Source organism: Scardinius erythrophthalmus (assembly GCF_964197995.2).
Source record: "Scardinius erythrophthalmus genome assembly, chromosome: 3".
In the NCBI taxonomy this organism is placed as follows: Eukaryota; Metazoa; Chordata; class Actinopteri; order Cypriniformes; family Leuciscidae; genus Scardinius; species Scardinius erythrophthalmus.
In genome coordinates this window covers 30322670-30337741 of record NC_138223.1, presented here as the reverse complement: position 1 = coordinate 30337741, position 15072 = coordinate 30322670, and the positions used below count along the sequence as shown (strand labels likewise).

At 37.4% G+C, this 15072-nt stretch overlaps 1 protein-coding gene across 2 annotated transcripts in view; it reads left to right on the top strand.

The window, feature by feature from the left end:
- The window catches only part of nr3c2 (nuclear receptor subfamily 3, group C, member 2), an 83740-nt gene extending 69474 nt beyond the window's left edge, over positions 1–14266 (top strand). For both annotated transcript variants that reach the window (XM_081362072.1, XM_081362073.1), the window contains 2 exons: positions 5526–5683; positions 8484–14266. In XM_081362072.1, the coding sequence (XP_081218198.1) occupies positions 5526–5683; positions 8484–8639 (314 nt within the window). In that variant the 3' untranslated portion in view covers positions 8640–14266. The remainder of the gene's footprint in view (positions 1–5525; positions 5684–8483) is intronic.
- The last annotated feature ends 806 nt before the right edge of the window (positions 14267–15072 follow it).

The window sequence follows — 15072 nt, the reverse complement described above, 5'->3', positions numbered from 1 at the left end:
GCGCCGGGTCTCGCATCGCTCACGGAGGAGCAGGAATTTTCTTAGCAATGTTAAAACGCACATCAACCGATCACTTGTTTAGCGTTCATGTAAACACTACATTCAGATTCACCAATCGGAATGAATTCAGCTAGATTGTAACAAAAGGTGTGCATGTAAACAATGAATGGCGACCGCAGAAAGCAAAAGCTGAATCCCGTACATTTTGAACGATCTCGCCCGCTGGACAAGTCCGGGAAAAGGAGGATGGTAATTGGTAAACCCCTACTTACTCAGCTTTCTCCTACTATTCAGCTTTCTCCACAGAACAAGAGCCTGCTAGCTTAGCTTCCAAAGAAAGACGCTGACACTGTGTACATTCTGTGAGTGAGATCCCACCTCCTATGGGCGGGCTGAAAACATGCGGAACAGCTCCTCCTACTGGCTGTAGTCTTTAGCCTCTGGCCAGAAAATCCTCCGATGGAGGAAGGATTTTTTCCAGACAAAAAATACATAAATCTCTTGTCTCAGGGGGATATGAGGGTGGAAAGCATGGTAATTCGAAAATACTACAGGTTTTCTACTAATACAAAGCTTAATGCTAAATCCTGAAGTATCCCTTTAACTCCAAGTCTTCCAGAGTCGTGGCCAAAGCCGATTCGAAAGACCCATCTTCTTTGTTTTCAAGTAGCAGCTCTGCCGTCATCATGTTAAGCCCGCCCACCAACTCTATACACGATGTGATTGGCCTGACTAGAGTTTGGTTTTTCCAGCTCGCAAGCCAACGGAGAGTTGCTAGACGACACTGGCTGCAAAATAAAATTTGCTGCCGCTAGGGTGCGTCTAGATTTCTAGGCTAATATAATATAATATAATATAATATAATATAATATAATATAATATAATATAATATAATATAATATAATATAATATAATATAATATAATATAATATAATATAATATAATATAATATAATATAATATACAGCCTTTTGGATGCTAGATCAGTTTAGCTCTCATATAGTGTACAAGATCAGCACACACACTCAGGTAGACTCACCCATGGCTTACAGCATATGAGACTGAGGTAAAGTTTGAGTTCTGATTTTAGGATCCACAACCACTTGCTGATCCCTTGGAGCCTTTCCAGAAAGCCCTGCTGTACTTAATAAAATCCAGTCAGGAGATGGGCATTGCTCCAAGAGCTGGTGTTTTTCTCTCCAAAAAGAGAGCTTCATGGAAGGAGAGAGAATGGGAGAAGTGTAGTCAGGGATGGTACATAATTGAAGAGCTGAGGGTTTTGATGGAGCAATTCTTAAAAAAAAAAAAAAAAAAAAAAAGCTTTCCTGAAACAAAATCAAAAAATAAAACTTACAGTAGATGTCCTTTGCGGACTACACCCTTGATGGAGCTTATGTATGTCATTACTGTTTTAAGGGGTAATGACATATGCTGTGCTGTCCAACATGTAGGAGATCTGCTGGGAAGAGCTGTTTTGTTTTATAAATAAACTGGTATTTGAATTTCACTGGAAAATCAACCCATTACACAAATCATTGTGGATTAGAGCGCATCGTTATGATCTACTTTATATGCAAATGTTTTGTTTCTACTAATGCTGTTGTATTGTGTACATGTTATCTTATGGTATGATTACAGCTTAATGCTTTTATTTTATTATTGCAGCATTTTAAGAAATGTTTTATTTTGGTTCTTTTTAATGTGTTATCAACCTTTTTTTGTTATCAAGCTATTGTGTCATGCCTCGTACTGTGGGGCTCCAGGGCTGCTGTAGTTTTGTGCTGTAGTGAGAGGGTGGGAGAGTGAGAGAGAGAGAGAGAGAGAGAGAGAGAGGGTGAGTGAGTGAGAGAGAGAAAGAGAGAGAGGGTGAGTGAGTGAGAGAGAGAGAGAGAGAGAGAGAGAGAGAGAGAGAGAGAGAGAGAGAGAGAGAGAGAGAGAGAGAGAGAGAGAGAGAGAGAGAGAGAGAGAGAGAGAGAGAGAGAGAGAGAGAGACTGTTATTCCTCTTTGACCTTGGCTAAGGTTTCAGAAGCCCTGCAGGCTCTCACATGACCTTATTTGCAATGGTAGTGTTGACCTGCTAAAGAGTAAGTCACTAAACTAAATCCTCTCTTGTTTTTTGGCTCTTTTTTTTAATAAAGTCCAGTTAAGCTTTTTTTTTTTTTTGGCTTGTGGTTGACCCAGACATTAGGAAAGAAATATTGCTTTTTGCACAAAAGAAGCATCTGTGAGAATATGTCTAAAATTCAAGGTGTCATTGTGATGGTATTGTTATCAGTGTTAATTTCCTTGACAGAAGTCTTTTGTTGAGTGAATCTTACATTCTTTTTCATCAGCAATTACACCGTGTACGTCAAAGTATTTGGACAGCTATTTATTTTATGTTATGTCTTTGCATTATACAACAAAATATAAAATTAAGTAGCATTAATTTGAAAGAGATAGGACAGGCAACCTGTTTAAGCTTTTAAATGATGAAATTACAAATTTTAAGTTAAATTAATATAAGTTTAGCTCATTCGACAACACTTATTTTTTTATTTTAACAAATGAATTTAATAATTAATATTAATAATAAAAACATTTACAGTTAATGTGGCCAATCCGCGAATGTTAAAATACTCACTTGTGTAATAGTAGATCAAGACATAAACAATAAGCAAGTCAATATGCACATAGCTTTAGTAAGAAAAAAAAAGCTTACTAATCTTCTGTGTAAAGACATATGCGCAATTTTAGTGTTGCCATGACAAAATCCAAAATATTTTTATAATATTGTAAGCTTTACATTTCTGTTTTTAAAACCTAAAAAAAAAGAGAGAAAAAAAAAGGCCGCATTCATTTCAATTTTAAGTGTCTCACCATTACCTTGATTTTATTTTATTTTTTTAAAGTAAAAAAGGGACAAATCAAAGATATTGGTTGTGGTATTCAACATAATGCCACAAGTGTTGTTGATTGACCTTAATTTTATTGTACCTCCACACCAAATTTGTTACTATCAATAGCATCCGTTTTAAGTTAATCTACAGAACAGTGTATTAATCAGTGTACTGACTCATCGTCGCCTCATTAACTGACTCTTCCTGTCAGATACGTCAACAAAATGACAGATTCTACTGGCAGAAGAATGTATTTCTTTTGACAAGACACCAATTAGCGTGGCGTAATCACCCCACATTGTATTCAGTGGGGCTCTAAATGGCAGCCTGTGGCTAAAGAGGCTGGATGTGGGTCAGTGGGAGAGAAGAAAACAGGGGGAGGTGACCGTGGGTTTAACACACACCTGCTGATGAACGAAGGTGCTTTTCATTCAACACACAGGGTCGAGAGCTTGAACCATCCTGAAGGACTTCTTGTTGTAATTTGGTAATGTTAACAAAATGTGTAATCTTTTTAAGTCAAGTCAAATTACCTTTATTTATATAGCGCTTTTTACAATACAGATTGTATCAAAGCAGCTTCACACTGATAACATGAAAATAATACAACAAAGTTTGTTTCTAGAAGAAAATTGCGTCATCGTCCACCTGAAGTAAGACAGATCAGTAATATTGCTGAATATTAAATGTCCCCAACTAAGTAAGCCAAAAGCCAAGGCAACAGTGGCAAGCAACCAAAACTCCATCAGGTGACAGAATGTAGAAAAAAACCTTGGGAGAACCCAGGCTCAGTCGGGGGGCCAGTTCTCCTCTGGCCAATGAGCGAGCAGTGTATGATTATGATTCAGGCAGCATTACAGGTCAGAAGCCAGATTAGATCAGAACATTCACAATATTTATCCAGTTCCATCTGGTTGGAAGTCAGAGTCATCACGCCGGTATGGAGACGGGTTTGTTGAGGTGTCCGTTAGGCCTTCACAGGGCTGATGAGGCTGGTACTTCAGGGATGCGTTGTGGTCGTGTCCAGGCGCAGGTTCACCGCCTGATCTGGATACGGCCCGGATCCGGCTGATTTCAGTAAAACTCGGAATAAGCAGAAAGACTAACTTTAGCGTAGATGCCATTCTTCTTATGATGTAACGTGTACATCGGGTGTTATAGGATCGGGTACGTAATCTATGCAGCCTAATAATCATTTTAACGGATTTGAATAATAGAAATGTATAATGTTCTATATGAATGCCAGGTAAAAGAGATGCGTTTTTAGTTTAGATTTAAACTGACAGAGCGTGCCTGCTTCCCGGACAATGTTAGGGAGACTGTTCCAAAATTTAGGTGCTAAATAGGAAAATGATCTACCGCCAGCAGTTGATTTTGATATTCTAGGTATTATCAACTGGCCAGAATTTTAGTTAGTTCCGTGCTAAGAATTGGGAACATGTTTGTGCCTTAAGGCAACACTGAGTATTATTAAATGATGTTGGTTCTTGCATTTTAATAATTTCCATAATTATCACTACAACCTTACAGTGCTGCTAGGTAATTGCTTTTTTAGCATATACTGGTTTGTCTGCAAAACCAACGCATTCTCATCCTAGGGCGTCATATACTGACGCTTTTGTCATTTCGTCTACATCGAACGCACATACCACCCTTTAGCGTCAATATGACACGCACAGAGCTTTGTTCGGTTATGGGTAGGTTTAGGTCTGGTGTAGGGTTAGGGTTAGACCGCTAGGAGGCGCCTTCTGGCTCATATCTATCTGCGTCTCATATTGACGCTAAAGGGTGCCATGTGCGTTCGATGTAGACGGAATGTCAAAAGCGTCAGTATATGACGCCTTGGGATGAGAACGGGCTGGCAAAACCGTATTGTTATTATCAAAATCACTTTGAGACAAACAGAAATGAAAGAATGGGGTGCAACAAATCTACTAATTTCATCAGAATAGACGTTATTTGCAAGTTGTTGAAGGGTGGGTAGAAAGAGGGTGAGGACGAGCTGTTTCTTTTTCAGCTGTCCAGAAGCTGAATGTCATTTCACGTGGTTGGCTGTTGGCCATAAGTGCATTTGTTCTCTACACGATAGGAGAGAATTACTCCCTTCAACCTGAATGAGATTCTATCTCTCATCTGCCAAAAGTGAAAGTACCTTTTAGTACTTTGAGTTAATCCTGAATAACTTTACACAAGGGAACATTAATCACCTGAGAAGGTAGACTGCGAGACAGACAGATTAGATGGAAGGATGAATAAAGAGACTGACATAGAGACAGAGGCATCTTAAAGGAAATAGTGTTGTTTTACTCTCTGCTATCCTAAACTCTCTAACCTAATGGTTAGAGTCGGACTGTTAACCCAAAGGTTGCGGGTTCGATTCTCAATACCGGCAGGAAATGACTGGAGCAAGGCACCTAACCCCCAAAAGCAAAAATGGCTGCCCACTGCTCTGGGTGTGTGTCTGTCCTTGGTTTGCAGTGTGTGTGTGTGTGTTCACTACTCACTGCTCCTAATGTGTGCGCACTAACTTGGATGGGTTAAATGACTTATTCAGTGGGTTACCATACTTGGCCTTCATGTCATTTTCACTTTCATATAGCGAGTACTGGCCACTGTAACAAAGTGACATCCTTTTTTAATTGACAGTGCCCAAAGATGGTCTGAAGAACCAAGGGGCATTTGAGGAGATGCGGGTGAATTACATCAAGGAGCTCCGCCGCTCAGTTGGGAAAGCCACCAACAATTCTGGCCAGACATGGCAGCGCTTCTTCCAGCTCACCAAGCTACTGGACGCCATGCATGAAGTAAGTCGAAACACTCCTCTGTTATCGGCTAATAGATCAAAGTCATATGCAAATCTGCTCTAATTATCCAGAGTAAGTTTATTAAGCTTAGGGGTGGGCGATATGGCAAAAATATAATATCACGATTTTTTTCGGGAAAATCACGATTAACGATTTTATCACGATTCTTTTTATGTTGGTTGTTCTATTTTGTGATTGAGCATTACAGCCAATCTAATGTCCATATTCTAAAAAAAAATGCCTTAGGTAACAAAATAAAAAAAAATAAAAAAATGGTGGACAGGGGCAAAGATAAAAATATTTGTCATTATTTTCTTTATTAAATATTAAGATTAAAGATACACATTACACATAAACAACTTAATATAAAAATTAAATAGGCTAACAGTGCTTTATGTTTTCAGCTACAGTAGGTGTATTTAACAGTAGCATTGCAGAAAGTAAATGAACAAATATGAAAATAAAACAGAACAGATTTCACTATATAAATTATACATTGATACTTATTAAAGCTACTATTAAAGTTATCAGTCAAGAGCAGTGAGTGATTTTCTCTTTGCATTTTGTTGTTTTATTAACATTAAAGGGATAGTTCTCCTAAAAATTCAAATTATCATAATTTACTCTCTCAAGTTGTTTTAAACTCGAATAAGTTTCTTTCTTCTGTTGAAAATAAAAGTTATTTTTGAAGAATGTGGGTAACCAAACAGTTGATGTACCCCAGTGACTTCCATAGTATATTTTTCTCCTATGGAAGTCAATGGGGACCAGCTACAGTTTGGATAGCCACATTCTTCAAAATATAAATATTAGAAAAATATTAGAATATATTAGAAGGAAATTAATACAGGTTTGGAACAACATTAGAGTGCGTAAATGATGAGATATTTTTGGGTGAACTATCCCTTTAAAGACAAGCGGCAGCGTGTCTGTTTACTATTACTACTGTCTCTTTAAGAGTTGCGCGCGACGCGTTTAATATACACGCATTTGACAAGCAGATTTTCTCTCAGTTTTCTCAAGTTTACTTTCAGTTTAGACATAACCGACTTTGTTTATGTAAACCTTTTTTGTGTATTTAACAGTATAAGCACAATAAGTGTCGAAAGATAACTTAACTAGTCCAGTATCCAGGCGCTGGTAGACAGGCGTTGTGCATGTGTGTGAGCTTCACATGTAGGCTACGCGCTGAGAAATGCATGCGTTAGAACAGCGCATCAGCACGCTAATTAAATGTTTAACCGACAAGGCATTAAAGCACATGCAAATTATGAACTTTTGTGAACTGCAGTGTCCCGTTCCGCTGTGTTAACATTTTATGTGAATATACGTCGCGTTGTTCAGTATGTTGGGACAGAGGCGCCAGAACAGATAGGCTAATGCTCGATTCTACGATATTTTTACAAAAGCAGATCGTGGAGACATTTTAATCGTCCACGATCAAAAATCGTCATATCGCACACCCCTAATTAAGCTCATTGGTTTCTTACAACGGTTCACTTTAAAGGCACTCATACACGTCTAGAAATCCTAACTATACCTCCCTAAACTAATCTCTGTCATGTAAGATATACCTCATTTGATTTCCAGAAGGTCTGTCATAATTATGAACATTTTAATTCTAAATGACGTTCAAGCAAAGCAGTTTTAAGGTTCTTGAAAAAAAAAAAAAAGATCTGTGTGAGAAAAATGCTAAGCAAGATATTATAAAAAAAAAAAACTAAACTAAACTAAATAATCAGCTTTTGTATTGTCATTTCACTAAAGCCACAATAAATTAAATCATTATCCTGAAAATACTTTGTTTTAAGGTGACTATCTTTTTTTCTACCCACTATTAAATCTAAGAAATTTAAGCTTTGTTTTTAAGGCTGTCATTGGAATAGAATAGGTTGTAATTAAGCTCACGATTTATGACAAGATACATTCTTTGCACTAAACTTATTTAATATCCTAAGTTGACATCCTTGGGGTCCCTGGACCTCAGTTTGAAAACCCCAGATGTAAATAAAAGGGACGCAGTTTATAGAATTTGTTTCTAGTAGTAGAAATCATCAGCTTTATTTTAATAGTGTCTGTAGTAAGTGCAGACCCCATTCTGACTAAAAAATTGACATCTAAATACATAAATCTGTTCTTATTTAAATCAAATACCTCAAATATTTGTCCAAAGGAAAAAAAAAAAAATCAGAATGAGCTGATATTTATGCATCCTCAAGAAGTGACTCACAAATGTTTCTGTGATTAGAAGCTGAAAAACATTAATGTTTAAAATCACTGGATGTTAAAATATTACAGCTTTATTACAGTATATTCCACATATTTATTTTAATATTAATATTACAGATTATTAAAGAGTTATGTCAAGTGTGCATTCAAATGAAAAACTGCCATCCTTCATGTTGCCACTGTGAGATGAGAGCCGCAGTTCATTTCTGAGAGCTGTTCATTTCTAATCACTTTCTGCATTGCTGCCAGCTCAACATTTTGTAATAGCACACAAAAGTACTGGAAAAGACGTTCTGAATTGCACTTGAGGGCGAAGAACACTTGACAGCAGTGTTGATTTATTAATTTGTAAGATGAAGAGAAACAAGTTCTGCCTAAAAGCGCTTTGGTCAGTTAGACGGAGCATCCATAAATGAGCTCAGCCGCTATACTGTCTTTTCTTTTCTAATACATCAATACATGTTTACCCAGACTCATGTTTCACCAGAGCATTAATGATAAGCACTGTCATCTTGAATTAAATATGACAGTTCCCTTGACTGAAGTGTCCTCTCTCTCTCTCTCTTTACAGCTTGTGGGGAGCCTGTTGGACTTTTGTTTCTACACTTTCCGTGAATCCCAGGCTCTAAAAGTCGAGTTTCCCGAGATGTTGGTGGAAATTATCAGTGACCAGATACCAAAGGTGGAGTCAGGCCTAACAAACACCCTCTACTTTCACAAGAAATGACTGAAAGCTTGCAAAAGGAGGGAAAAATGAAGGATCAAATGAGAGGAAAAAGAGAGGACTCCCAGCCCTCAGAGAGCGAAAAAGAGCAAGCCCGCTATGCACAAAAGCAAGGCGTAACGTGAGGCTTGGTTTAAAGCCATATAAGGCTTGCGTAGTGAGGGAAGGCAAAGAGTGATCTCTGTACCCGGCCAACAGAGAAGAACTCATATTTCATGTGACTGAGCGTTTCTTACCCCCAAAGACAATGCTGACAATGTTCTATATGGATATGAAGCCATATTCTTTGGTAAAGCTATAGTGCACAGTCACATGTTAATACATCACACACACACACACACACACACACACACACAGTAATATGGGCCCACATACTAGACATATCCTTGACTCCCAGACCTGTCAATCTGCCAGTAAATGCCATTGCATTCTTATATAACTCTCTCAAATTTCAAGATTCAGTAACAAAACTGCTCGTTATAGCTGGTTAAGACAGAAATATCTCCACAACCGCATCACTTTCAAGAAACAGAAGATTCGACTGGGGTGTTTGCAAAGACGAAATGAGAAAGGACATAATCAAGGGCTACAATACATTAAATTAAGCTGAATTGTGACTAATTGGTGCATAAAAGTTATTGTAGAAAGAATCAAATCTAAATTTATCTGCAAAAATGGCATCAATGTATATTTTGATGACTTGAAGTGTTTACACGGAGAGACCTGGCCACGCTGATGGAGTGCTGTGGTGGCCCGATAATTGATAAGCTGAAAAATGGCAGCTCGACAAAAATGCTATTGGATAGGAGAATTTTATTTTATTTTTTACATTTGCAATACAGCAAATATTATAGCTCGTCTTGTAAAAAAAAATTACGATCACGCAGACACACATGCCACATTTTGTGTGCGAGCTAGGACTGTAGCAAATTTAGTAAATTGTACCTAAGCTGTTACTAAACCAGCTCCCTTTTGACGTTAAGGAAAACGCAGTACTAATTTACAGTTCCAGAGGAGAAAAGCATTTTATACGATTGTAAAGTTTTTGTTTTGTTTCAAAGAATCAATCCAGCTAGAAGCCATTTTCTAACAAGGTGCTTCTGTTTTCTTAACGTAAAAAGTAGACGATTTTCAGTAGCAGCACATGTACAGTTAGATACAGTATGTGATTAATCAGCTTTTTTGAAGCATACAGCTTTCATATTAGTAAACAACAATAACAGTAACCTGCTCATAAACACAATATATGTGTATCTTATGATTATAATTGTGGCTTGTAGGCATATTTTTCAAACGTTGTACATAGGAAGTTTCTGATTTAAACCACCTTGCGATTAAAACCTGGCTATTTTTGGAAAATACCAGACTTCGACTTGAGAGTACTTGAGTGAATTATATCTAAAATAGGAATTTGGACCACTGTTTCATGTTTCATAACCCCACTGTGCTACTGATGGAATCAAAAGAGGTACTGCTTGTTCTGAAATGCTGTGAGTCTGAGGACAATGAAGGTTTGTGTGCGTTTTGTGCATTTGTGTGTGTGTGTATTTGTTTTCTTGTTTCTCTCAAATTCCCTAAATCCACAAGAAAGCTTCATTTTTGAGAGGGCATTGTTGGTTTTCTCTGTGATAGGATTAGTATGATGCTATTGGCTGATTTTGATTTGCACAGACACGATAATGTGATGATTGGTATATTTGATGTTCTGCTATTGTGTTGGTTATGCTTTGGGTGGGGGGTGGGGGTCAGTATGGAAGGTTTGTGAACTGGAAAGGTCCAATAACTTTTGATGTTTGCTTTTGTGATGTAGCTGGTTGGTGGTAAGCGACTGTTGGAGGACAAAAATCATAATTATAATAGTTCAAAAAGAACAAATCAATCAATCTGTGGTACCCAGGCAAACCCTATTTTCACCGACCTGTCAATACACTGTATGTTGAAAGTTTTTTATGGACCTCAAACTAGATGTTGCAAAGGTATTTACAGTAGTCTCTCCCCCACAACCCCAACCAACCTTTCCCTTTTTTAAATACACAGATATATAAATATAAAAGAATAGATGTTAAAAGGCTCATAGGATGTGAAGTATTTTTGAGAGATTCTATTTTGCTGGACACAAATATATTAGTAATTTGTCTAAAAAGAGTATATGAGATCTTTTGTAAAGTGAAATGTTTATGCATGCTTTTTGAAAAGATGTTTACAGTGTATTTAAGAAGGGAAACTTGTGCCTTTTTTCTCACAAAAGTTACCATTTTACAGTATCTATTGTAAATAAATCACAGAATTATGATGTTGAGTTGTATGGAACATTTCTATATTAAATATTTGTCGGCCATCGGGATGTCACACATTTCCCCCTTAACAGTTACTGACTGACCGCAGTCAATCAGAATCCAGAGCAAGACCCAGAGAGCATGATGGATACACATTTTTATTTTATTTTTCACATCATTTATTTACTTTTCACAGCAAGAGAGACTTGTTTACTCCCCGAATGTCACTAACTTTAAACTTGTCATTTTGGTCTGTAGTAATGTGAACTAATTGTATGTTTTTGTGTTTTTTTACCCATCGCTTCGCATACAAATCTAAACAAAAAACAAAACAAAACAAAATACGAAAAAAAAAAAAAAAAAAAAAAAAAAAACACAACACAGTGCTCACTTCAGACGTTAGCTAGATAATGCGGAAAGGAAAAGTACTTGTGGTTGCCAAAAAATGTTTTTCCCAGAATTTTTTAAGTAAATACATACAGAAAAATCAAACCAAGCAAGAAAACATTGAAAATTAACTCTTTAGTTTTGCACTGTTAGAAAATATTTTTTTTCCATCTGTTTCACAAGTCATTGATGTCTTGTGAACTAGCAATGCTCTATATTATTATTATTTAAACAGTATATGAAAAATATACGGAATATACAAAAAAATCAACATTTATGTAAGAAAAACGTAAAGACAGAACTAGGGCAGGGAGCACAACTGAACCTGAACAGCCTGATATTAATTCAGATGTCTATCAGCAACTTAAAGAGAATATAGAATGCCATGCTTGTTGCAGCATGTTTGCAATTTGCGTTACTAAATCACCAAATGATGAAGCTTGAAATACTAAAAGTTAGTGTGGATCCACTGGATGCTTTTGGGTTGCTTGTTACTTCAGCTTTGACAGTCTACATAAGACATTTTAGATGTTTTTGGGGAGTCTAACATGTAAAACTATGCATTTGTACAAATCACATTACCACCAAGCAGCACCTTTGTGCAAAATAAGGGCAAAGCATGGTCAAGGTAACCAATATTTTGAAACAGAATAAAATGCAGCTTACTAGTGAAAACCCACAGATCTCATTTTGTGTTTGAACATTAACACTCATGTGTTAATGGATTTTGACTTTTCTTTTTTTTTTCTTTTTTTCTTTTGGGATAAACCTGAATCTGTGTGCTATACATATGTTTGAAGTGACAAAGCCATATCTCTTTTGTGACAAAAGAGCATTTCCTGTTCATATTTTGATTTTTCCCTTTTTTAAATCAGTGCTTTGTACAATATTTGTTAGCAAATCTCCTCAGTACAGAAATATTCAACGTGAGCAAAAGACAGATGCAATTAGTTCCTCTAAACTGTATATCTTGTTGCAAATCTTGCCATAACTGTGTTTGCAGAAACATCAAGGGATTCCAATAAACCTGTTAACAATTCATTTCTGTGCTCTCTTTCTTTCAGGAATTGGTGTTAATTCTACTGTGAATTTCAGTGTATGTATAACTACACAAATATATTAGATTTCGGCTTTAAAATATCTGCTAATGTTCATCAAGTAAGTTAAGTATTTCAAGTGTATTAGCAAGTGTATTTGAGTTTTGATATATTTGAATCTAAGTCTATAAGTTCTACACAGTCTGGTCATCTGTTCAGGATTAACTTAAGTTTATACTTTTGCATTGCTTTTGTGATATTTTTTTTTAACTGCAACTCCCGGCGAAAATTTCAGACACAATGGATCTTGTCAGAAAGTACTTTTCCAGCAGCCACTCACTAACTTCCACTGATTCTCAAACAACTACTGTATGTAAATGACAATACAAATCTGCCAAAAGAATTGGCTAGTGGGGCACTAACTTATTGTGAAGTGTTTTACACGTAGGTTCAGTTTGATAATGTAAGAAAGAGTTTGAGCACTCCAATGTACAGGTATATACCCAAAAAGACTGAAAAAGTGGACTATTTACAAAAAGGTCAATATGTGAAATGTTGTAAATGTTGTCAGGCATTTTTCTGAAACAGACAGCAGTTTTTTTGAGTTTCAAACTTACTCTTGTTGACAAACTTTTTACATGGCATCTACCCCTCATGGAGCTGTGAAAGAAGTAGAGGTGTTTGCAGGTCCAGTCATGAAAGCTACAACATTAGAAAGTTGTCCTGACCATGTAGTGACAGTACTGGAAAAAAAAAACAAAAAAAAAAAAAACAGGTCAAAAGATTACAGCAGAAAGATCAAAGTAAAAAGCCCATTGCTCCTGTTGCCTCCTTACCTGTGGAGACTTCCAGAAATTGTCCCGGTGTATATATATAAGCCGACTATGTCCAGTGATGTGAATGAATATTACTCCTACCACTGTGGAGAAAGTGGACAACTCGCTGCAGAAATTCTGAAAATCAAGCCAAAGTCATTTGAAGATTAATCCAGTCACTGAAAAAAAGCAAAAGGTAGAGACTTGCTTTCACCTGAGCCAAAGGCCAGCACAACTGACTCTTCAGTCAAGAGGAGTGCAGTAGACATACAAAAACAAAGGCAACTTCCAGAAGGGTTGGTTGGCACAATGTCTGTTGTCCAGCTGAAAGTCAGCAGACAGGCATGTGATGCCTTACTAGACAGTGGCAACATCTTCGAAGCCTGGTACAAATAGTATCTGTCAGAAGATTCCATATACCCCATCTCAGGATTGGTCATTTGGGGCTTCCAGTTATGTGATGGTAGACGTTGAATTCCCTGCCAAAATCACAGGGGCTCAGGAAACACTTTCAGTCTTAGCCTTGATCTATCCATGACCATGTAGCCCAGACCAAAAAACTGTTATTTTGGACACCAATACCAACCTTTTCAAGCGTTTATGTAGTAACAGAGCGAAATGACTCCTTCAGACTGTAAAAAAGAGCCAAATTCCAAATCAACATTCAGGACCCTAAATCAGATGATCTGTCAATTGGGCACCATTCAGTTTCGAAACTAACTGACTCTTCTACATATAAGACAGAGAACACATGTAAAAGATAATCCCAACTAGAGAACGGACACTTAAAGGGATGGTTCGGAGTACAATCAACCTAGGGACCTTTGCACCATGACCCCGAACCAAACACCCCCCAGAAGCCTTTTTTCCCTTGGTTGAACATTATTAAAGTTAGAGCTTATTTAGAGAAATCAGCCAGATGGCTTAGTGCAGGCACTAATGGATCCTACGATGTATCTCATAAACTACCCCACTAAATATGCCCAGAATGGTACCAAACTTACACAGTAGTACAAATAGGTTCTGTACTCATAAAACGAGGCATTGGAAAGTTTGTAAGTACATCAGGAGTTTATTTAAATAACAGTTGCCTAACGGCTCATGCTACTGCTAACCCGGACGTCGACGTCACTTCAGTGACTTGGGAAAAGCACGTAAAAGTCCTGGCAGAAAGCGATGCATAAGGATGTAGTGTAACAACAAATTATTATTTTTTCCGAAGTGTTAACAACTTAGTGTTAACTAATAATTGTTGCAAACTGGTACTACCAACAAAATATTAGTGCATTCCTGGAACTGGGCGTCGTTACACTACATCCTTATGCATCTTAGCTATCTGATTCTAGGCCCTTTCATGAGCGTTCCAAGCATTTGGCTCCCAGAGATATTGATGATGTTCGAAGATGCATTCAGGAGATTATGAAAGTCAGCATCATCAAGGAATCACAAAGCCCCTACGCCTCCCCTATTGTAATAGCCCGGAAGAAAAAGGGAAGCGTAAGAATGTGCACAGACTATCGCACACTTAATGCTCAAACAGTGCCTGACCAGTATACTACTCCTCACATTGACGATGCATTGGACTGTTTGTCAAGGAGTAGATGGTTTTCTGTCCTTGACCTCTGAAGTGGCAATTACCAAATAGCTCTGTCTGAAGAGGATAATGAAAAAAAAAGTCTTTATATGCCCTTTAGGATTCTATTAGTTTGAGTGTATGCCACAGGGCATTACTGGGGTCCCTGTGACTTTCCAGTGCTTGATGGAAAAAGCTGTTGGTGATATGAGTTTGCTTCAGGTCCTTGTCTGCCTGGATAACCTGACTGTCTTTGGAAAGTCGTTGGAAGAACACGGGGAAAAACTTCTATAGGTCCTGGACAGATTCGAATAATTAGGGCTAAAAGTGTCATTGGACAAGTGTAAA